General features: G+C 46.2%; 1 protein-coding gene across 2 annotated transcripts in view; it reads right to left on the reverse strand.

Moving 5' to 3' along the window:
- Nucleotides 1–15,189, reverse strand: part of TBC1D14 (TBC1 domain family member 14) — a 127,217-nt gene that overhangs the window by 10,985 nt on the left and 101,043 nt on the right. For both annotated transcript variants that reach the window (XM_006153644.3, XM_006153647.3), the window contains 2 exons: nucleotides 15,049–15,177; nucleotides 10,868–10,977 (listed from right to left, as the gene is read on the reverse strand). In XM_006153644.3, coding sequence (XP_006153706.1) covers nucleotides 10,868–10,977; nucleotides 15,049–15,177 — 239 coding nt within the window. The remainder of the gene's footprint in view (nucleotides 1–10,867; nucleotides 10,978–15,048; nucleotides 15,178–15,189) is intronic.

Below are 15,189 nucleotides of genomic sequence, written 5' to 3' on the forward strand. Positions count from 1 at the left end.
TGGGAAAATTAAGAACTTGAATGTTTACCTTAAGAAAATGTGTCTTTTAAAGGAAAGTACTACAATTGCGAGAGGGCGCATGCACACACACTGTGCATGTTTTTCAAGCCTCTGGGGCCAGGATTTGAATGACAGGCAGCCCTGCGGGATCCAGCTCCCTTGACCACTATGCCACAGAGCCATCCCAAAATATATTCTAATTTACTATTAATATTACTCGGAAGGGCAAATCACAGCCGTATCCATTAGTGGGGTAGGACGTGATGTCTCAGTACATGAATGTAACGTGGCATCAGTAAGCCAGTCGGTCCACTATCTTGTTTACTTAACACTTTTTAAGGTGACACATTTGAAACTTACTCTTATCTTGAAATATGTAATACATTATTAACGACAGTCACTCCACTCTGTTACAGATCTCAGAATCTATTCTTCCTATCCAAACTTTGTGTCCTTTGGTCAACATCCCCCATTACCTCCTCCTCACCCCAAGTTTCCAGTACCCATTCATTATACTCTCTTTGAATTAACTTAGAGTCTACCAAGAAGTGAAATCACGTGGTATTTATCTTTCTGGGCCTGGCTTATTTCACTCAGCATAACCTTCTCGGTGTTACAAATGACAGGATTTTCCTCCTTTCAAAGGCCAAATGAGTATTCCACCGTGTTCACGTACCTCACCTCCCTTATCCACTCACCTGCGGAGGGCGCTTGGGTTACTCCCGTACCTTGGCTATTGTGTATAACGCTGCGAACTTTTTCAAACCTTCCCCTGGCAAGGTCTTCTTATCCAAGTCTCAGCCTAGGTGAGCATTTCTTGGAAGGCTGTCTTCTGACTCTTGGGATAGACTGGGTTTCCTGTTAAATGCTCACACTGCACCTCACACCTACCCTTTCATAACAGCTGTCTCACCAGCCCACCAGTGTCCCTCTGAGCAGCGCTGGTAGTACAGGTGGTGAGCAGAGGGGCAGCCCTGTCTACCTTCCTGCTGCCCTTCACATCATCTGAGCCTTGCAGCCTCTGGAAGGCCTCCCAGTGACCAGCTCCCAGTCTGTCCACCCCACGGGCCACCTCCTGACCTCTCTCAGGTCCTGGGCTCCACTCCAAGAGTCCAGAGCTGTCCCTAAGCTTCTGTACCCAGCTGGAGGCTGCAGGTGCCTTCCCAGGCAAGATCTCAGAACAATGAGGGCATTCTCCTTCCTCCTGGAGCTGGGGCTGTTCAGGGGTACTCCCATTGTCCCCTCCGCTCCTCTCAGCTCCTCTCTCGGCGAAAGCCCTTCACTCCCAGGAGCTCTCACTGCTCGGTGTATTTTAAACCACACTCACATTCAAAGGACAGCTGTGAATGGCTCCCTGAAACAATCCTCAGAAAAGTGGCTAAGCGGGCACCTCACACAGCTGAAGAGCCACTCGGCTCCAGCCCACAAGGCTGGGGAAGGTGACACCAGGCTCTGTGCCGGTTCCACAGAAACCCAACCATGGGATCGAGCCTGATGAGAACGAGAAGGCTGCTGTCCTCACAAGACCCTCCCTCTGGGAGGCCATCACTCCCGCCTTCCTTCACCATGTCCTCAGTCTGCGCCCTGCTGCCAGCCAGACAACAGTGCAGAAAGAGGCAACAGCAAAACTGCCTCGGCCCCCGGAACTGCCCCTGAGCTCTTGCCACAGCAGGACACAGAATTCAAGCATTTCTCTTTCTCCCAAGAAATGTCTGTCTTCCCGGCCCTCTGCATATTCTTGCCTTCTGTGCAGTTCAAGTCCCAAACCTGGTGGCTTGAAGAACATGCCAGGCATGTGTACATGCATGCCCAAAATCCTGAGAGGAGAGTGGAGAAGGGGTTGCGGCACGGTCATCTCCCCTGGGGGGTGAATCCTCGCTTTCCCTCTCTCTCTTTCTCACTGCCTCTGGCAAACACACACCCTCCTATAGCAAACTAAAACTGTGTAGGTCCCCCGTGTGTGATACTAAGCCCCATGGAGACCAGGGTTCAGATCCTGGGTCAGTGTGAACATGCTAGGTACACCTGCAGACACCTGGGATCCTGGCTGGCTACAGGAAGGATTTCAGCACGGTGTCTGTCTTCCTCACTTTCATGAAAGAAGTAATTTTTAAATGGTAATTTCAGCTAAAAATACAAAGTTATTTATACACACATATGTGTGTGCGTGTGTGTGTGTATATATATATATATTTTTTTTTTTTTAATGTGCATTGAGAGAGACAGAGAGAGAGACGAAGTCGATGCCACAATCCTCCAGCCTCCAGTAGTTTTTGCCAGAGGCCGGGCACCACCAAGCCCAAAATACATTTCTATGTTGCTAAATGAATGCAACAGCTATCAGCTCATACAAGACATCGAGTACAAGTTATGTGTATCTACTTCTCCCATAATGTATGTGGGAGGAAAGGAGTTTTTCCTTGTCAAGCAAGCCTTGACAATTTCCAGAAAACACTCTTATCTGACTTCGTCTATTTTAACTGCTTGTCTGAATTTGCAGGAAGCAGGGCAGTACGAAAGAAGGGGGGCTACTCGAATCGTGAGGCAGGAAGACAGCGAGACAGCATCCGTGTAGTACAACTGACATGCACCTACTGTACGAATGCGAGGCCGCAGGCTGCAACAACAAAGGCTTGCTTCATGCACCGTACCTGGAGTCTTCGACTCCATCCCGACTACTGCCCCAAGCAGAGCCTTAGCCACCATCTGCATTTCATAGATGAGAAGACTGCGAATGCCGGGAGGTGGCTGACCCCGGCTTGAAGTGAAAGGGTGAAAGTCACCTAGCAGTCTCTCATGAAGCCTCCACCAGACACCTGGCCCTGCGGCCTGACTCCACCAATTTCCAGCCACGTCCCAACTTTCCCATCCTAACTGGTTCCTGGGAAAGAGCCTCTGCCTCAAGAGCTGGTTTAAAAAGTGGCCCCTAGCTCCTACTCCCAACCACGGTGCTCCCAGTGTTCCTAAAACACTTGAACAGGACAGTCGGTGCTAGATAAGAATGGGCTTAAACTTAGCCCGATTCGATTTTCTGAGGTTTAAATGCAGTAAGGTTAAATTCCCAACACAGAATTGCATTCATTAAAAGTTGGAATGGGCCAGCAGGTGGCATGGTGGCTAAAATGGCTGGATGCTACATGGCCAACTTTGCAGTTCAAGTCCCGGACCCAGAGGCTTGAAAATCACACTGGGCATGTGTGTATATATGCCCAAAATCCTGAGAGGAGAAGGGACTGTGGTGTGGCCATCCCCCAGGGGGGTGGGAGGTTTGTCACTTCCCCTCTGACATCAGTCAGTGCACACACCCTTGGGCACATCTATAGGTAGCTCACAAGTGAACTGTGAGTGGCAGATGGTGTGGTGGTTGGGCACCCACATGGCTGACGGTCGCTCGAGACCCAGACCTGGTGGCTTGCTTTCCTCACTTTCTCTCTCTGGTCAAATTAAAAAAAGAAAATGTGAACTGCGAGCAAGATGCAATGGAAACAGAAATCTCCTTGCAGTCACTTTGTCTTGAACCTATCCTTTATGTTAGAAGGTCAGCATGATGATGAGACTTCCAAGTATCATTAAACGGCATCTCAGGAAACACTAATCATGGGGACCAGCAGTTAGCATAATGGCTGTGTCGCTGGACTCCCACGTAGTCGATCGCGGTTCGAGTCCCAGACCCGGTGACTTAAACTCATGCCAGGCACGTGTGTGTGCGTGCCCAAGATCCCGAGAGGAGAACGGAGGAGAAGGGATTGCGGCATGGCCATCTCCCCTGGGGAGTGATTTCTCGCTTTCTGTCTCTCTGTTTCTCTCTGTCTGTATGGCGAGCACATGCACCCTCTAGCAAAAACCTCTCCAAAAAGAAAAAAAAGAAACACTAATCATGATATGAAATATACTGCTTGATTCTTTTATTAATTCAAAACTATTTATTACAAAACCCACTTAGGCCTCCAAATAACTCTGCCGTTAGATAACAATGGGAAATATTTTGAAAAGTTAAATGACCTCATGTCAGTCCTCCCACCAAATGTGGATCCTTGGCAGTTGGAACACTCAAAACTCTGTAGGAAGACGAAGACAGCTGATGAGCCCTTCTGCTCCTTGCATCTACACTGAGAAGAGTAGTAAGCTCATCCCTTGCTGGGAGAGCAGTAGCGGTGGGTACTGATTCCGAAGCGTCAATCTTCATGAGCCACTGGGCTAGATAACTCAAGGGTCCACATGGAGGAGTGGCCCTCAGGAACGGACACGTTCCCTGACATAGGACCCTGAGCAAGCAAGAAGCCAGGCACACAGAGGTGCTCTGTGAAAAGAGCAGCAGGAAACAGGACATCCTCTGCTCTGTGCTGACACGGGATGGGGAAAGCAGGTCTGATGGGCAGAGAGCAAGGCAGGAAAGACTCTTCTCAAACTGTAGCCATCTTACTTAAGCATCTACACAGCTGGACACTCAGTTGGCCAAACCCCAGAACCCCTCAACTTTCCCTAATGCGAGAAGAAGAAAAAGGCTTTTTTGTTCAGGCAATTAATTACTCGGAAGCCCAGGAATCTGCCATGTTTTACACACACATGCACAGCGCAGAGCCACAAGGCGATCTGGAGCCAGGTCCAGCTGTTAAAGGTGTGCATGTGGCGTTAGGGAAGGTGGTGTAACAGCAGGAAAAGCAAACGCTCGGGAGTCAGACCAACCTGGACGGCTCACTATAGGTAGGACACTGGGGAAGCAGGCCTCAGTGACTTCCTGTGTGCTCAGAAATAGGGATACCTGCTTCCAGACACTGTGGAGATGAAACAAAATAATGAACAGTTGTCAAATGACAGCTTTGGGGTTAGTGCTCGGATGTGTCCTCCAATTATCATGTGTTATAATCTGGTAAGCAGGAAACAGACAGTGGCACAGCAGTAGAACACATCATTCTGCAAAGCAGATCTATATTATGGGAAGGCTGCCAGTTCAAGTCCACAGGCCGGCACAAGCTGGGGGGAAGTGAGCAACTTTGTCTCTGTCTCTTTTGCTGCCTCTCAAATACCCTTAAAAAAATTTTAAAGAGACTTGATGAGCCATTGTAATGGTGCTGAGAGGATAAAAATTTAATCCAAATAAGGGATTAAAAGGTAGGGCTTTTAGAAGGTGATTAGGAAAAAGGTGGTGAGAGTGGGACCCTTATGACTGGCTCCTAGACACTTTATATAGAGAAAGCAAACAGAGCAGAAACGCAGACACCCACGAGCACACAGACCTGCTCTGCTCGGCTCAAGTTTTCCCAGGTCCTGCCCTGTGCCCACTCAGGACCTCCCCCACCCCTATCCCCCCAATGAGAGAGCCTCACCAGGCACAGCCGTTTGACCTCCAAAACCGTAAGATAAACAAGCCTCTGTGTGTGTGTGTTAAGGTTTCTGCCATATGGCACATGTGCTTGCAGGAGAGAGACAGAGATAAAGTAAGAAATCACCCCTCCCCCCAGGTATGAGGGATGGCCATGCCACAGCCCTCCTCCTCCATACTCCTCCTGGGATTTTGGGCACATGCACGCACATACGCCTGGGGTGATCTTCAAGCTGCCAGGTCTGGGACCTGAACCACAGTGGGCCATGTGGTAGTCCAGTGCCTTCACCAGGCCACCTGCTGGTCCCAAATTGCTCGGTTTTTTTAAGAATTATTTTATTTAACTTTATCCATTTATTTATTTTAATTTGACCGGGGGATGGGGGAGAAAGCGAGAAAACAAGCTGCCAGGTCCAGGACTTGAACTGTGGTCTGCCATGTGGGAGTTCGGCAACCTTAACCACTAGGCCACTTGCCAGCCCTACCTTTAATTCTTTTTAAATCATCCAGACTCAGGACTAAAACAGACTGCTCCTGAGCAGAGTTTGCTTTTTACTGTTTCTTCTTCACCTGCTACCCTGCTTCTGGTCTGAACTTTTACCTGTAAGTACCCAACAAAGACCTGAATCATTGCATACCATCAATAAACACTGACTAAAAGTAAAACACGATGTCAGCAGGAGACATAGCAGTTAAGGCAGCTATATCCCACATGGCTGACAGCATGGTTCAAGTCCTGGACCTGGTGACTTGAAAAACATACCAGGTGCTGGGACCAGCAGTTAGCGTAATGGCTATGTCGCTGGACTCCCACATAGTCGACCGCGGTTCGAGTCCTGCACCTGGCTACTTAAACTCACACTGGGCGCGTGTGCGTGCGTGCCCAAGATCCCGAGAGGAGAATGGAGGAGAAGGGATTGTGACGTGGGGGTGATTTCTTGCTTTCTGTCTCTCTGTCTCTCTCTGTCTGTCTGGCAAGCGCACGCGCCCTGTAGCAAAAACCTCTCCAAAAACAGAAAAAAAAAAACAAAAACAGGTGCTTGTGTGTGAGTGCCCAAAATCCCAAAAGAATGGAGAAGGGACTGGCCATAGCCATCTCCCACGGGGTGAGGTTGTGATCTCTCACCTCCACTCCTCACCCATCTCTGGCTGTGCACAGGCCCTACAGGTAAAAATAAAGGTAAATCATGAATACATGGCTTTCCTGTCATATGTCACCAACAACTTACGATGTGCCTAGCTCTGCTCCAAAATTGCAAATGGAGATGCCAACCTATTGGACTAATTCCAGAGAAGAGTCAGTAGCTAAGAACAAGCCAGCAACCACAGAGGCCTCGTCGAAGCGCAGGGAGCAGCATTAACAAGACCTTGGGCCACAACTATATTGCAGCAGTAAAGTCTCATTAGCAAAAATTCCTGGAACTTCCTTTCCAGACACCTTGAACTCTGCCTCATTTTTCACTACAGATATGTCAGAACCATGTTTCAAGTTCCCCAGGGACCTCAATATGTTGATGCTATTTTTGGAGCCTGAGCTGTGGACCCACCTCGTAGGTTAAGAACACTGCTCCTTTATACTGACATCCCTTCAAAGGCACTGTGGGAAAACGCGCAAGCTCTACAGCAAGTAGACTCGAGTGTGAATACAAGTCACCTGCCTCCCTGAGCCTCAGTTTTCTCATCCGTAAAAGAATTCTTCTAAAATAATTCTTTCTAAAAGGTGTTACAGTGCACCTGAGGGACTAGTTCTGAGTGTTAAATGAAACCATGCCAAGGGCCAGCATAAGGCATGGTGGTTAAGGCACTAGATTCCACATGGCTGACTTGTAATTTGAGTCCTGGACCCAGCAGCTTGAAAATCACACCGGATGTGTATGCATGCATGCTCCAACTCCTGAGAGAGTGGAGGAGAAGGAGTTGCAGTGTGGTCATCCCCCCAGGGGAGGTGATTTCTCATTTTCCCTCTGTCTCTCACTGGCTTTTGTCAAAAACCTAAAAGAAAAAGAAAAAGAAAAGAAAAACGGCGTATGAAAAACGTAAGTTTAAAGTGTGGGTGCCCTTGCCTTTGTCTCTATCTGGATGATAACACTCTTCAGACTGGGACAGGAACAGGCAGAGCTGTCCCCCTGGCCTGTATTTTTCACACAGCCAGTTGTGACCCAGTTAGCAACCAGTGGACTGTGAAAGCAACAGAGCAGATTACCACCAGCATCTTTTTAAAGAGAGATTGTTGCCAAAGGGCACGTGAGCGTGTTGGAGAGACAGACAGACAGTGAGAAATCGGCCTTGGGGGGACGGCCACTCCGCAATCCCTTCTCCTCCATTCGCCTCTCGGGATTTTGGGCATGTATGCACAAGCACCCAGCGTAAGTTTCAAGCCTGGGAGTCCAGAATTCAACCCCACTTGGGTATGTGGGAGTTCAGTGCCTTAACTTGCCACCTGCTGGCCCCAGCACTTTTCTTTCTTTCTTTTTTTTTTTTTAATCAACAGAACAGAATAGAATGTTTCAAAATACTTTGCATGTAGTCAGGGTTAGATAGTATTTCATGAAACATTCAGTCCCACACATATACTATTTCTGAACACGTGACCACACACAGGGTCACAACAAAAACTGTACTTCTTTTTATAAGAAATAAATGGATAGGGGTTAGCAGGTGGCATGGTGGTTAAGGGCTCTGGACTACCCCACCTGGCCAACTGCAATTAAAGTCCCAGATCTAGCAGCTTGCTTTCTCACTTTCTCTCTCTCTCTCTCTCTCTCTCTCTCTCTCTCTCTCTCTCTCTCTCTTCATGCTCTCTCGCTCACCCTGTCCTTCTCTAGTCAAATTAAAATAAATAAATATGGGGCCAGTAGGTGACACAGTGGTTATGGTGCTGGACTCCCACATGGCTGATCACGGTTCGAGTCCCAGGTCTGGTGGTTTGTTTTCTCACCTTCTCTTTCTCTCTCTCTGGTCAAATTAAAAAATAATAACAACAATAATAACAATAACAACAAATAAAATAAATAATACTTAAAAAATAAAGTTTAAAAAAAGAAATAGATGAAAAATGTTTAAAAGACACAATTAAATTTTCTTTTTTTTTAGTTTTTGCTATAGCGTGTATACACTTGCTGGAAAGAGACAGAGAATGAGAGAGATAGAAAGTGAGAAATCACCCCTCAGTGGGATGACCATGCCACAATCCCCTCTCCTCTATTCTCCTTTTGGGATTTTGGGCAGCACATGCACAGACCTGGCATGATTTTCAAGCTGCCTTAACCACCATGCCATCTCCTGGCCCAAAATACACTACTAACTTTTAATGTAGAATTCTCAGAATCTAACGTGGAAGCCCTAAAAGACCTAAGGCAGATGCTGAAGAGTCCAGCCCTGTCAGGATCCTCTCCCCTCCTCCAGGACCAGGCTGCAGGCCCAGGAATCCGAAGGGTCAGAGCTCAAAGTCAAATGAATGAGGTCAAATAAATGAGGGTGAGTCTATGCAAGAGCTCAGTGTTCACAGACGTGAAGAAGTGATCATTTATTAAATAAAGGGGCCCTTTAAAGCAGGCCCTACGTTGCCCCGGCACGGTCGGACAGGCCAGCCCAGCATCCCTCACAGTGACCAGTTCACAGCACCGCATTTACTATTCCACAGTGACATCAGTTCCTTGATTTTAGTGCCAGCTGCTACTTCCAAACTCTTGACAGTAATGGCAAAAACAAACAAACAAACAACACACACACACAAAACACACACACACACACAAAACAAACAACACACAGACACAACACACACACACAAAACAAACACACACACACACACACACAAACACCAAACAAACAACACACACACACACAACAAACACCAAACAAACACCACACACACACACACACAACACACACACACACACACACACACACACACACACACACACACACAAACACCAAACTAGCTGTGACAGAATACTTTTAGGACACAGGACAGAAATATCAAGTGCCAAGAATTCTAAAGGTTAGCTCCCAAAGGTACACATAAAGTCTGCTTAATCTAAAGAAGTCAGCCTCATTTCAGGCTTAGATTTTACCTTCTAGAAGACCTTTGCATTCCTGAAGAAAACTGAGGGTGGGGGGGAATCAAACCAGCTAAGCTTCCTACTTATAGTTCTAGATGTACTCTATGAAGCCTGAGTGGTCTTTCTGGTACTGGGCATCGTCTCTCCTTCTGCAAGGCCCTTTCCGTAAAAATCAGGGGAGGGCTGGGGAGCAGTCTTATAATGCCCTGCCAGCTTAATAGGTGTGAACTCCAGATGAGGATGCTAGGAGCTGGGTTTGGGCCAGGGCTGCTCAGTTCCTGAGGCACACTTCCCCCGACAGCCACCCAGGAGACCACTGTCTTTGTCACACACGTCTGCCAGCCTTCCTCACGAACCTGGACACATGGGCATACCCTCTCCTGGAGACCACATCCACCTCTGCACAACGACGTGGCTGGTCTACTGCTCCAGCACAGAACTTTCTGGACCCTCTTATCTGTACACTTCAGGATGCCTCTATTTAGACATTCCATGGGCACCGCAGAATCACTGTGTTAAATTTAAAGTCAAATCCGTTAACCACTACTGCCCGATCTGTTCCCGTCGTGTCTCTGATCTCAGCTGTGGCATCAGCAAACCCACTGCCCACTGGACAATCAGAGCAGACCGTGATTCTCTGGCATGGCCACAAAACTTCCACACAGACCTACCAACTTTATGCCACTCCCTGCTCTCCACCCACTTCTGCTTTTTATCTAGATTTGCTTCAGTGCCCTCAGACTCCCCGGCCTCTCCCTTCTGGATATGCCTCCCTCTCACCCCAAGGAAAAGACTTCTGCCCCTATAATCCTGCCCAAGCTGCTCAGCTTGGCATCTCAGCCCCTCCATAATCTGTCCCCCAGATTATGCCTTTCACGTGAGGCCCCAGTACACTAGACTGACTGCTAACCCTGCACCCCACATGCTGCTTCTCGTCATCACACCTGGCTCTGGCTTCTGTGTCACCTCCATGGAGTCCAACTCCGAAGGCTGGGTCCAGGGCCCCAGACCTCCCTCCTTTCCTTCCAAGAGAGTACTCGCCACACGCTACGCCGCGTCTACAGACACATGGCTCTCTCCTAGGTGCAGACTCCTGCCAGGCAAGCACTGCACCCTGCTCGCCACCCGCCTCTACCTAGCAGCTAGCAGAGATCCTGGTACAGACCTGAGGCTTAGGTCTTGCTTAACCAGTGGACAAGGAGCACTCTGATAGCAAATAGGTCCCAGACACCATCCTCCCCTCGAAGGAATTCAGAAGGGTCAGTTAGGAGTCACAGAGGGTAACACAGTGAGCTCACAGCACTAAGCAGATGACTAGCAGTGCAGGGACCTGGAACACAAAGGGCACCAAAGGCACGGCAGCTGGGAAGGCTGGAAACCAAGACAGGGAATCTCACTGAGCCACAGAAGACACTGGCAGTAAGGACAGTGGGAAGTGGGCGGGGTGGGGAAGCGCCCTGAAACACGGAGCTGTCAGTCTTACCAATCAATTAGGTAGATGTCTGGAGTTAAGTTGTTTTTCTTGAAATGAGCAAATAACTTCGGCAAATTTTCTTCAAAGAATACCTCAAATGCAGCAAAGTAAGTCAACATCTAGGAATAAAACGTCAAATACACTCATGAACTCATCAACATAAGTTTCCAATCTACAAAAAGAAAGTTATTTATACCTTTAGAATCTAGGAACCATCTTAATTGTCGCTGCTAACACAGTTTGAATGGCACCGCATCACAGGCACTATCTAGGCAAAGTATAAATAACCACTACGTCTAACCTTCACTAGCTAAATCTTACTTCTTCATTTTAAAGACAGGAGAACTGAAACCCAGCGCAGTTACGTAACTTCCTAAATAAGGGCACAGCACCGGTATGGTGAAGCCAAGACTGGAATCTGTGCCCAACGCACTGCAAAAGACGAATCTTTACAGGCTCATGCTTTTCTAAGAACCAGGGATGAATGATTAGAAAAAGATTGTGAAAAAACTATTGGAAAAAGAGAGTATGCCTCACTCAGAGCCTCTCGCACTCGGAGAAAACATACTAACACGTGAAGTGAAGGCAATGCCACTTGCCTTTCCAAGGCCGGCCTTGTTCTTTCTCTTTGATTTGCCAGAGGGTGTGTGTGCCGGGGGCGGAGAGTATGTGTGGTATGGAAGGGAAAGCACCCCTCATAAGGAATGGCATGCCACAACCCTTTTCCCCCATTCCTGCCTCCTTTCAGGATTTGGGGCACGCACAACATGCAACCTGCGTGTTTTTCACATCGCCAGGTCCAGAACTGCCACGTAGTTGGCCATGTGAGAGCCAGCCACCTTACCTACCAGACCGCAGGCGGACCTAAATGCAGGACCTTGAATGCAAGAAGGGAGAAAACACTGAAGGAAAAGCTTGTGTTTTCCTGAAACTTCCTTTACAACTTACAGGTTTTATAAGAAAACAAAAAGCAAAGGGCCAGGAAGCAGGGCTGAAAGAGAAACCACTCCAACTGGCTCGGCGGCAGCAGCAGCCCGGAGGGGCAGGGTGACCCTCGGCAGTTGCTCTCCAGCTGTAAGCACGGAGACAGCACGCAGCGATGATCACGCTTGCTCGTCTGGGTGAACAGGCTGTACGGTAAAGTGGGGGTTCCCACGGGGTCAGTCTGCCACCCAGGAACACCTGGCAATACTGAAGCTACTTTGGATGGTCATAACCGGAGAAGAGGGAATGTGCTACTGGCATCAGCGCCCAGAAGTGGAGGACGCCGCCGACATTCTCTAACGCGCAGGACTGACTGCCCATCCAGCTCTCTGGCCTAAGTGTCATGGTGCTACACCGCCGGCTGGACAAGAAGGTCCCACTCGATATGACAATCCTGTCATTCTTCCTTAAAATTGTAAGCTGAAAATTCCGAGGTACACTTTTTATATGTTTCCAAAGAGAATGTTGGGGCCTTCCATCAAAATAAGCAGAAATTTAGATGGAAATCATTTTATTATATTTAAAAAGGTAAGATGTCGTTTATACCCAGGAATAATTTCCAGGAATCAACATCATAAGCAATGCGAAGTAAGGATACTTTCGTATCGGCAAGCTGTTTCAAGGAGAGAATCTCTCCTAAAGATTTTTCCAATTTCTGATCATTATTTTTCTTGGAAAGGTTAAGATTTTTTTTTCTGATTATGAAAGTAATACCTCAGGCCAGCAGGGGTCGTTGCATTTAAGAGTGTTGGACCCCCACATGGCCACTGCAGTTCAAGTCCCAGACTTGGCAGCTTGCTTTCTCACTTTCCCTTTCTCTCTCTCTCTCTTTCTGTTTCTCTCTCTCTGGTCAAATTAAAAAGTAACAACAAATAAAACTAACTAAATAAATAATTCTTAAAAAAAAAAGTAAAGTAATAACTTATCAATGTTAATTGTAGAAGACTTAGGAACTATATCAGCACTACCAACCTATAAATCATCCTACCATATACACTACTAATATTGTGATATATTTCTTTTTATTGTTAAATATGGTAGCCATTATAATATATGTTCTATTTTATATACTTTTGAAAAAATTAGCCTTTTAGCTTAAATACTTTCCCATGTTATAGTTATTTGCAAATATCACTATTGCATAAGATACATTGCCAGATTTTAATTTACCATTCTTCATTTCCCTCTATCCCCTTTTAAGTTGTTTTCATGATAGCAACTATAAATAATTGTGTAATAATCTTTGTGCATAATGCTTTGTCTACATTTATGACTTTCCTAGGACTGACTCTGAGCAGAATCACCTATCATTACTACTTACAGCTACTGACAGTTTAATACCAAGTGTCTCTCAAAAGGACTCTGCCAGTGTGTATCTCCCCTGGCAGCTACCAGTTTAGCAACAGTTTCCACTTCTACTTCCTAATTCTTCTGAGTTGAATTTTTCTTGCTTGGCAGCTTGCTTTCTCACTTTCCCTTTCTCTCTCTCTCTCTTTCTGTTTCTCTCTCTCTGGTCAAATTAAAAAGTAACAACAAATAAAACTAACTAAATAAATAATTCTTAAAAAAAAAAGTAAAGTAATAACTTATCAATGTTAATTGTAGAAGACTTAGGAACTATATCAGCACTACCAACCTATAAATCATCCTACCATATACACTACTAATATTGTGATATATTTCTTTTTATTGTTAAATATGGTAGCCATTATAATATATGTTCTATTTTATATACTTTTGAAAAAATTAGCCTTTTAGCTTAAATACTTTCCCATGTTATAGTTATTTGCAAATATCACTATTGCATAAGATACATTGCCAGATTTTAATTTACCATTCTTCATTTCCCTCTATCCCCTTTTAAGTTGTTTTCATGATAGCAACTATAAATAATTGTGTAATAATCTTTGTGCATAATGCTTTGTCTACATTTATGACTTTCCTAGGACTGACTCTGAGCAGAATCACCTATCATTACTACTTACAGCTACTGACAGTTTAATACCAAGTGTCTCTCAAAAGGACTCTGCCAGTGTGTATCTCCCCTGGCAGCTACCAGTTTAGCAACAGTTTCCACTTCTACTTCCTAATTCTTCTGAGTTGAATTTTTCTTGCCTCAACAAGAACAATTCAGGAGTTGTTAAAATACCAAGGAAGGAATACTGCTTTGCTGATGTAAATTATTATCATTTGGATCTTAAAGTAGCGAGAATCAGGGGCCAGCAGGTGGCGTGGTGATTAAGGCTCTGGACATGGCCGACTGTGGTTTAAATTCCAGATCTGTAGCTTAGGGATTACATCAGGTGCATGCGAGAGAGGAAAATGGAGGAGAGGGGACCTTGGCATGGCTATCTCCCCATGGGGTGATTTCTCACTTTCCCTCTCTCTCTCTCTCTAGCAAGCATAATGCCCTATGGCAAAAACTTTAAAAACAACAACAAAAAAGTCATCAGCAAACGACGACAATGCTAATTTAAAAGCTATATTAAATTGGTGACTTTTCTTCTAGGCTACAGAAAGAATGAAGGCTTAGGAACCAGAATGGATTCAGTTTTTCCTCTCAGCAGAGGCAGGCCTTGGACAAGTCCCGTCACCTCTGAGCCTGCCCTCATCTGGACCACACAGCCTTCCCAGGGCAACTGCTGTCAACTCCTTCCACTTATTCAGGGTGGTAAGGACCCATCTAGAGCAGTGCACTAAACAGCTGCCTTTTAAAAATAAATAAATAAAGGAGCAAGGTCTTAAACACACCTCCTTCCTCCCCTGCACGAGCAGAGCCCAAGGTGACAAGGAGCAGCAACACAGTCCAATTATAAAATGTTCCAATTTCCAGACCCTACTGTGGGTGCTGCTACGGACCCGCTTTTACAAAGTGTATATGCTGGTGCTGGAGCCACCTTCTCTTAAATACACTTTCACAAACACTGCCTTCCTGGAAGGACGTGGTAAGACATTCAGACATGTGGCTAAACAGAAGCAAGAGAACACAAAGAGTAGGAAACAAAAAGGATGTACGGCTATTAATCACCTGCCTTTAAACTGCAGTTCAGTGCGATGCCTTAAATAATCCTCCACCTGGGAGCACTTATTCTAAATCTCTCTTCATAGGTGAGATACGGTTTGTTTTGTTTTCACTGAAAACACAGGCTGACTAGACAACTCTTGCTATATAGACCCAGTACCAAGCATATGCAGAGAATACTCACAAGGCCATGGTCCACTCGAAAAAATGCCATTTGACAGGGTTTATTCAAAAGATTAGAAAAAGCAATAAAGGCATCCGCAGTATCTAAGTTCAAGATCAATACTGCTGCTATGAAGGACATGCCCTGAACCTGAGGGAAAGA

This window comes from Tupaia chinensis, unplaced genomic scaffold (assembly GCF_000334495.1).
Source record: "Tupaia chinensis unplaced genomic scaffold, TupChi_1.0 Scaffold000384_1, whole genome shotgun sequence".
Classification (NCBI taxonomy): domain Eukaryota; kingdom Metazoa; phylum Chordata; class Mammalia; order Scandentia; family Tupaiidae; genus Tupaia; species Tupaia belangeri.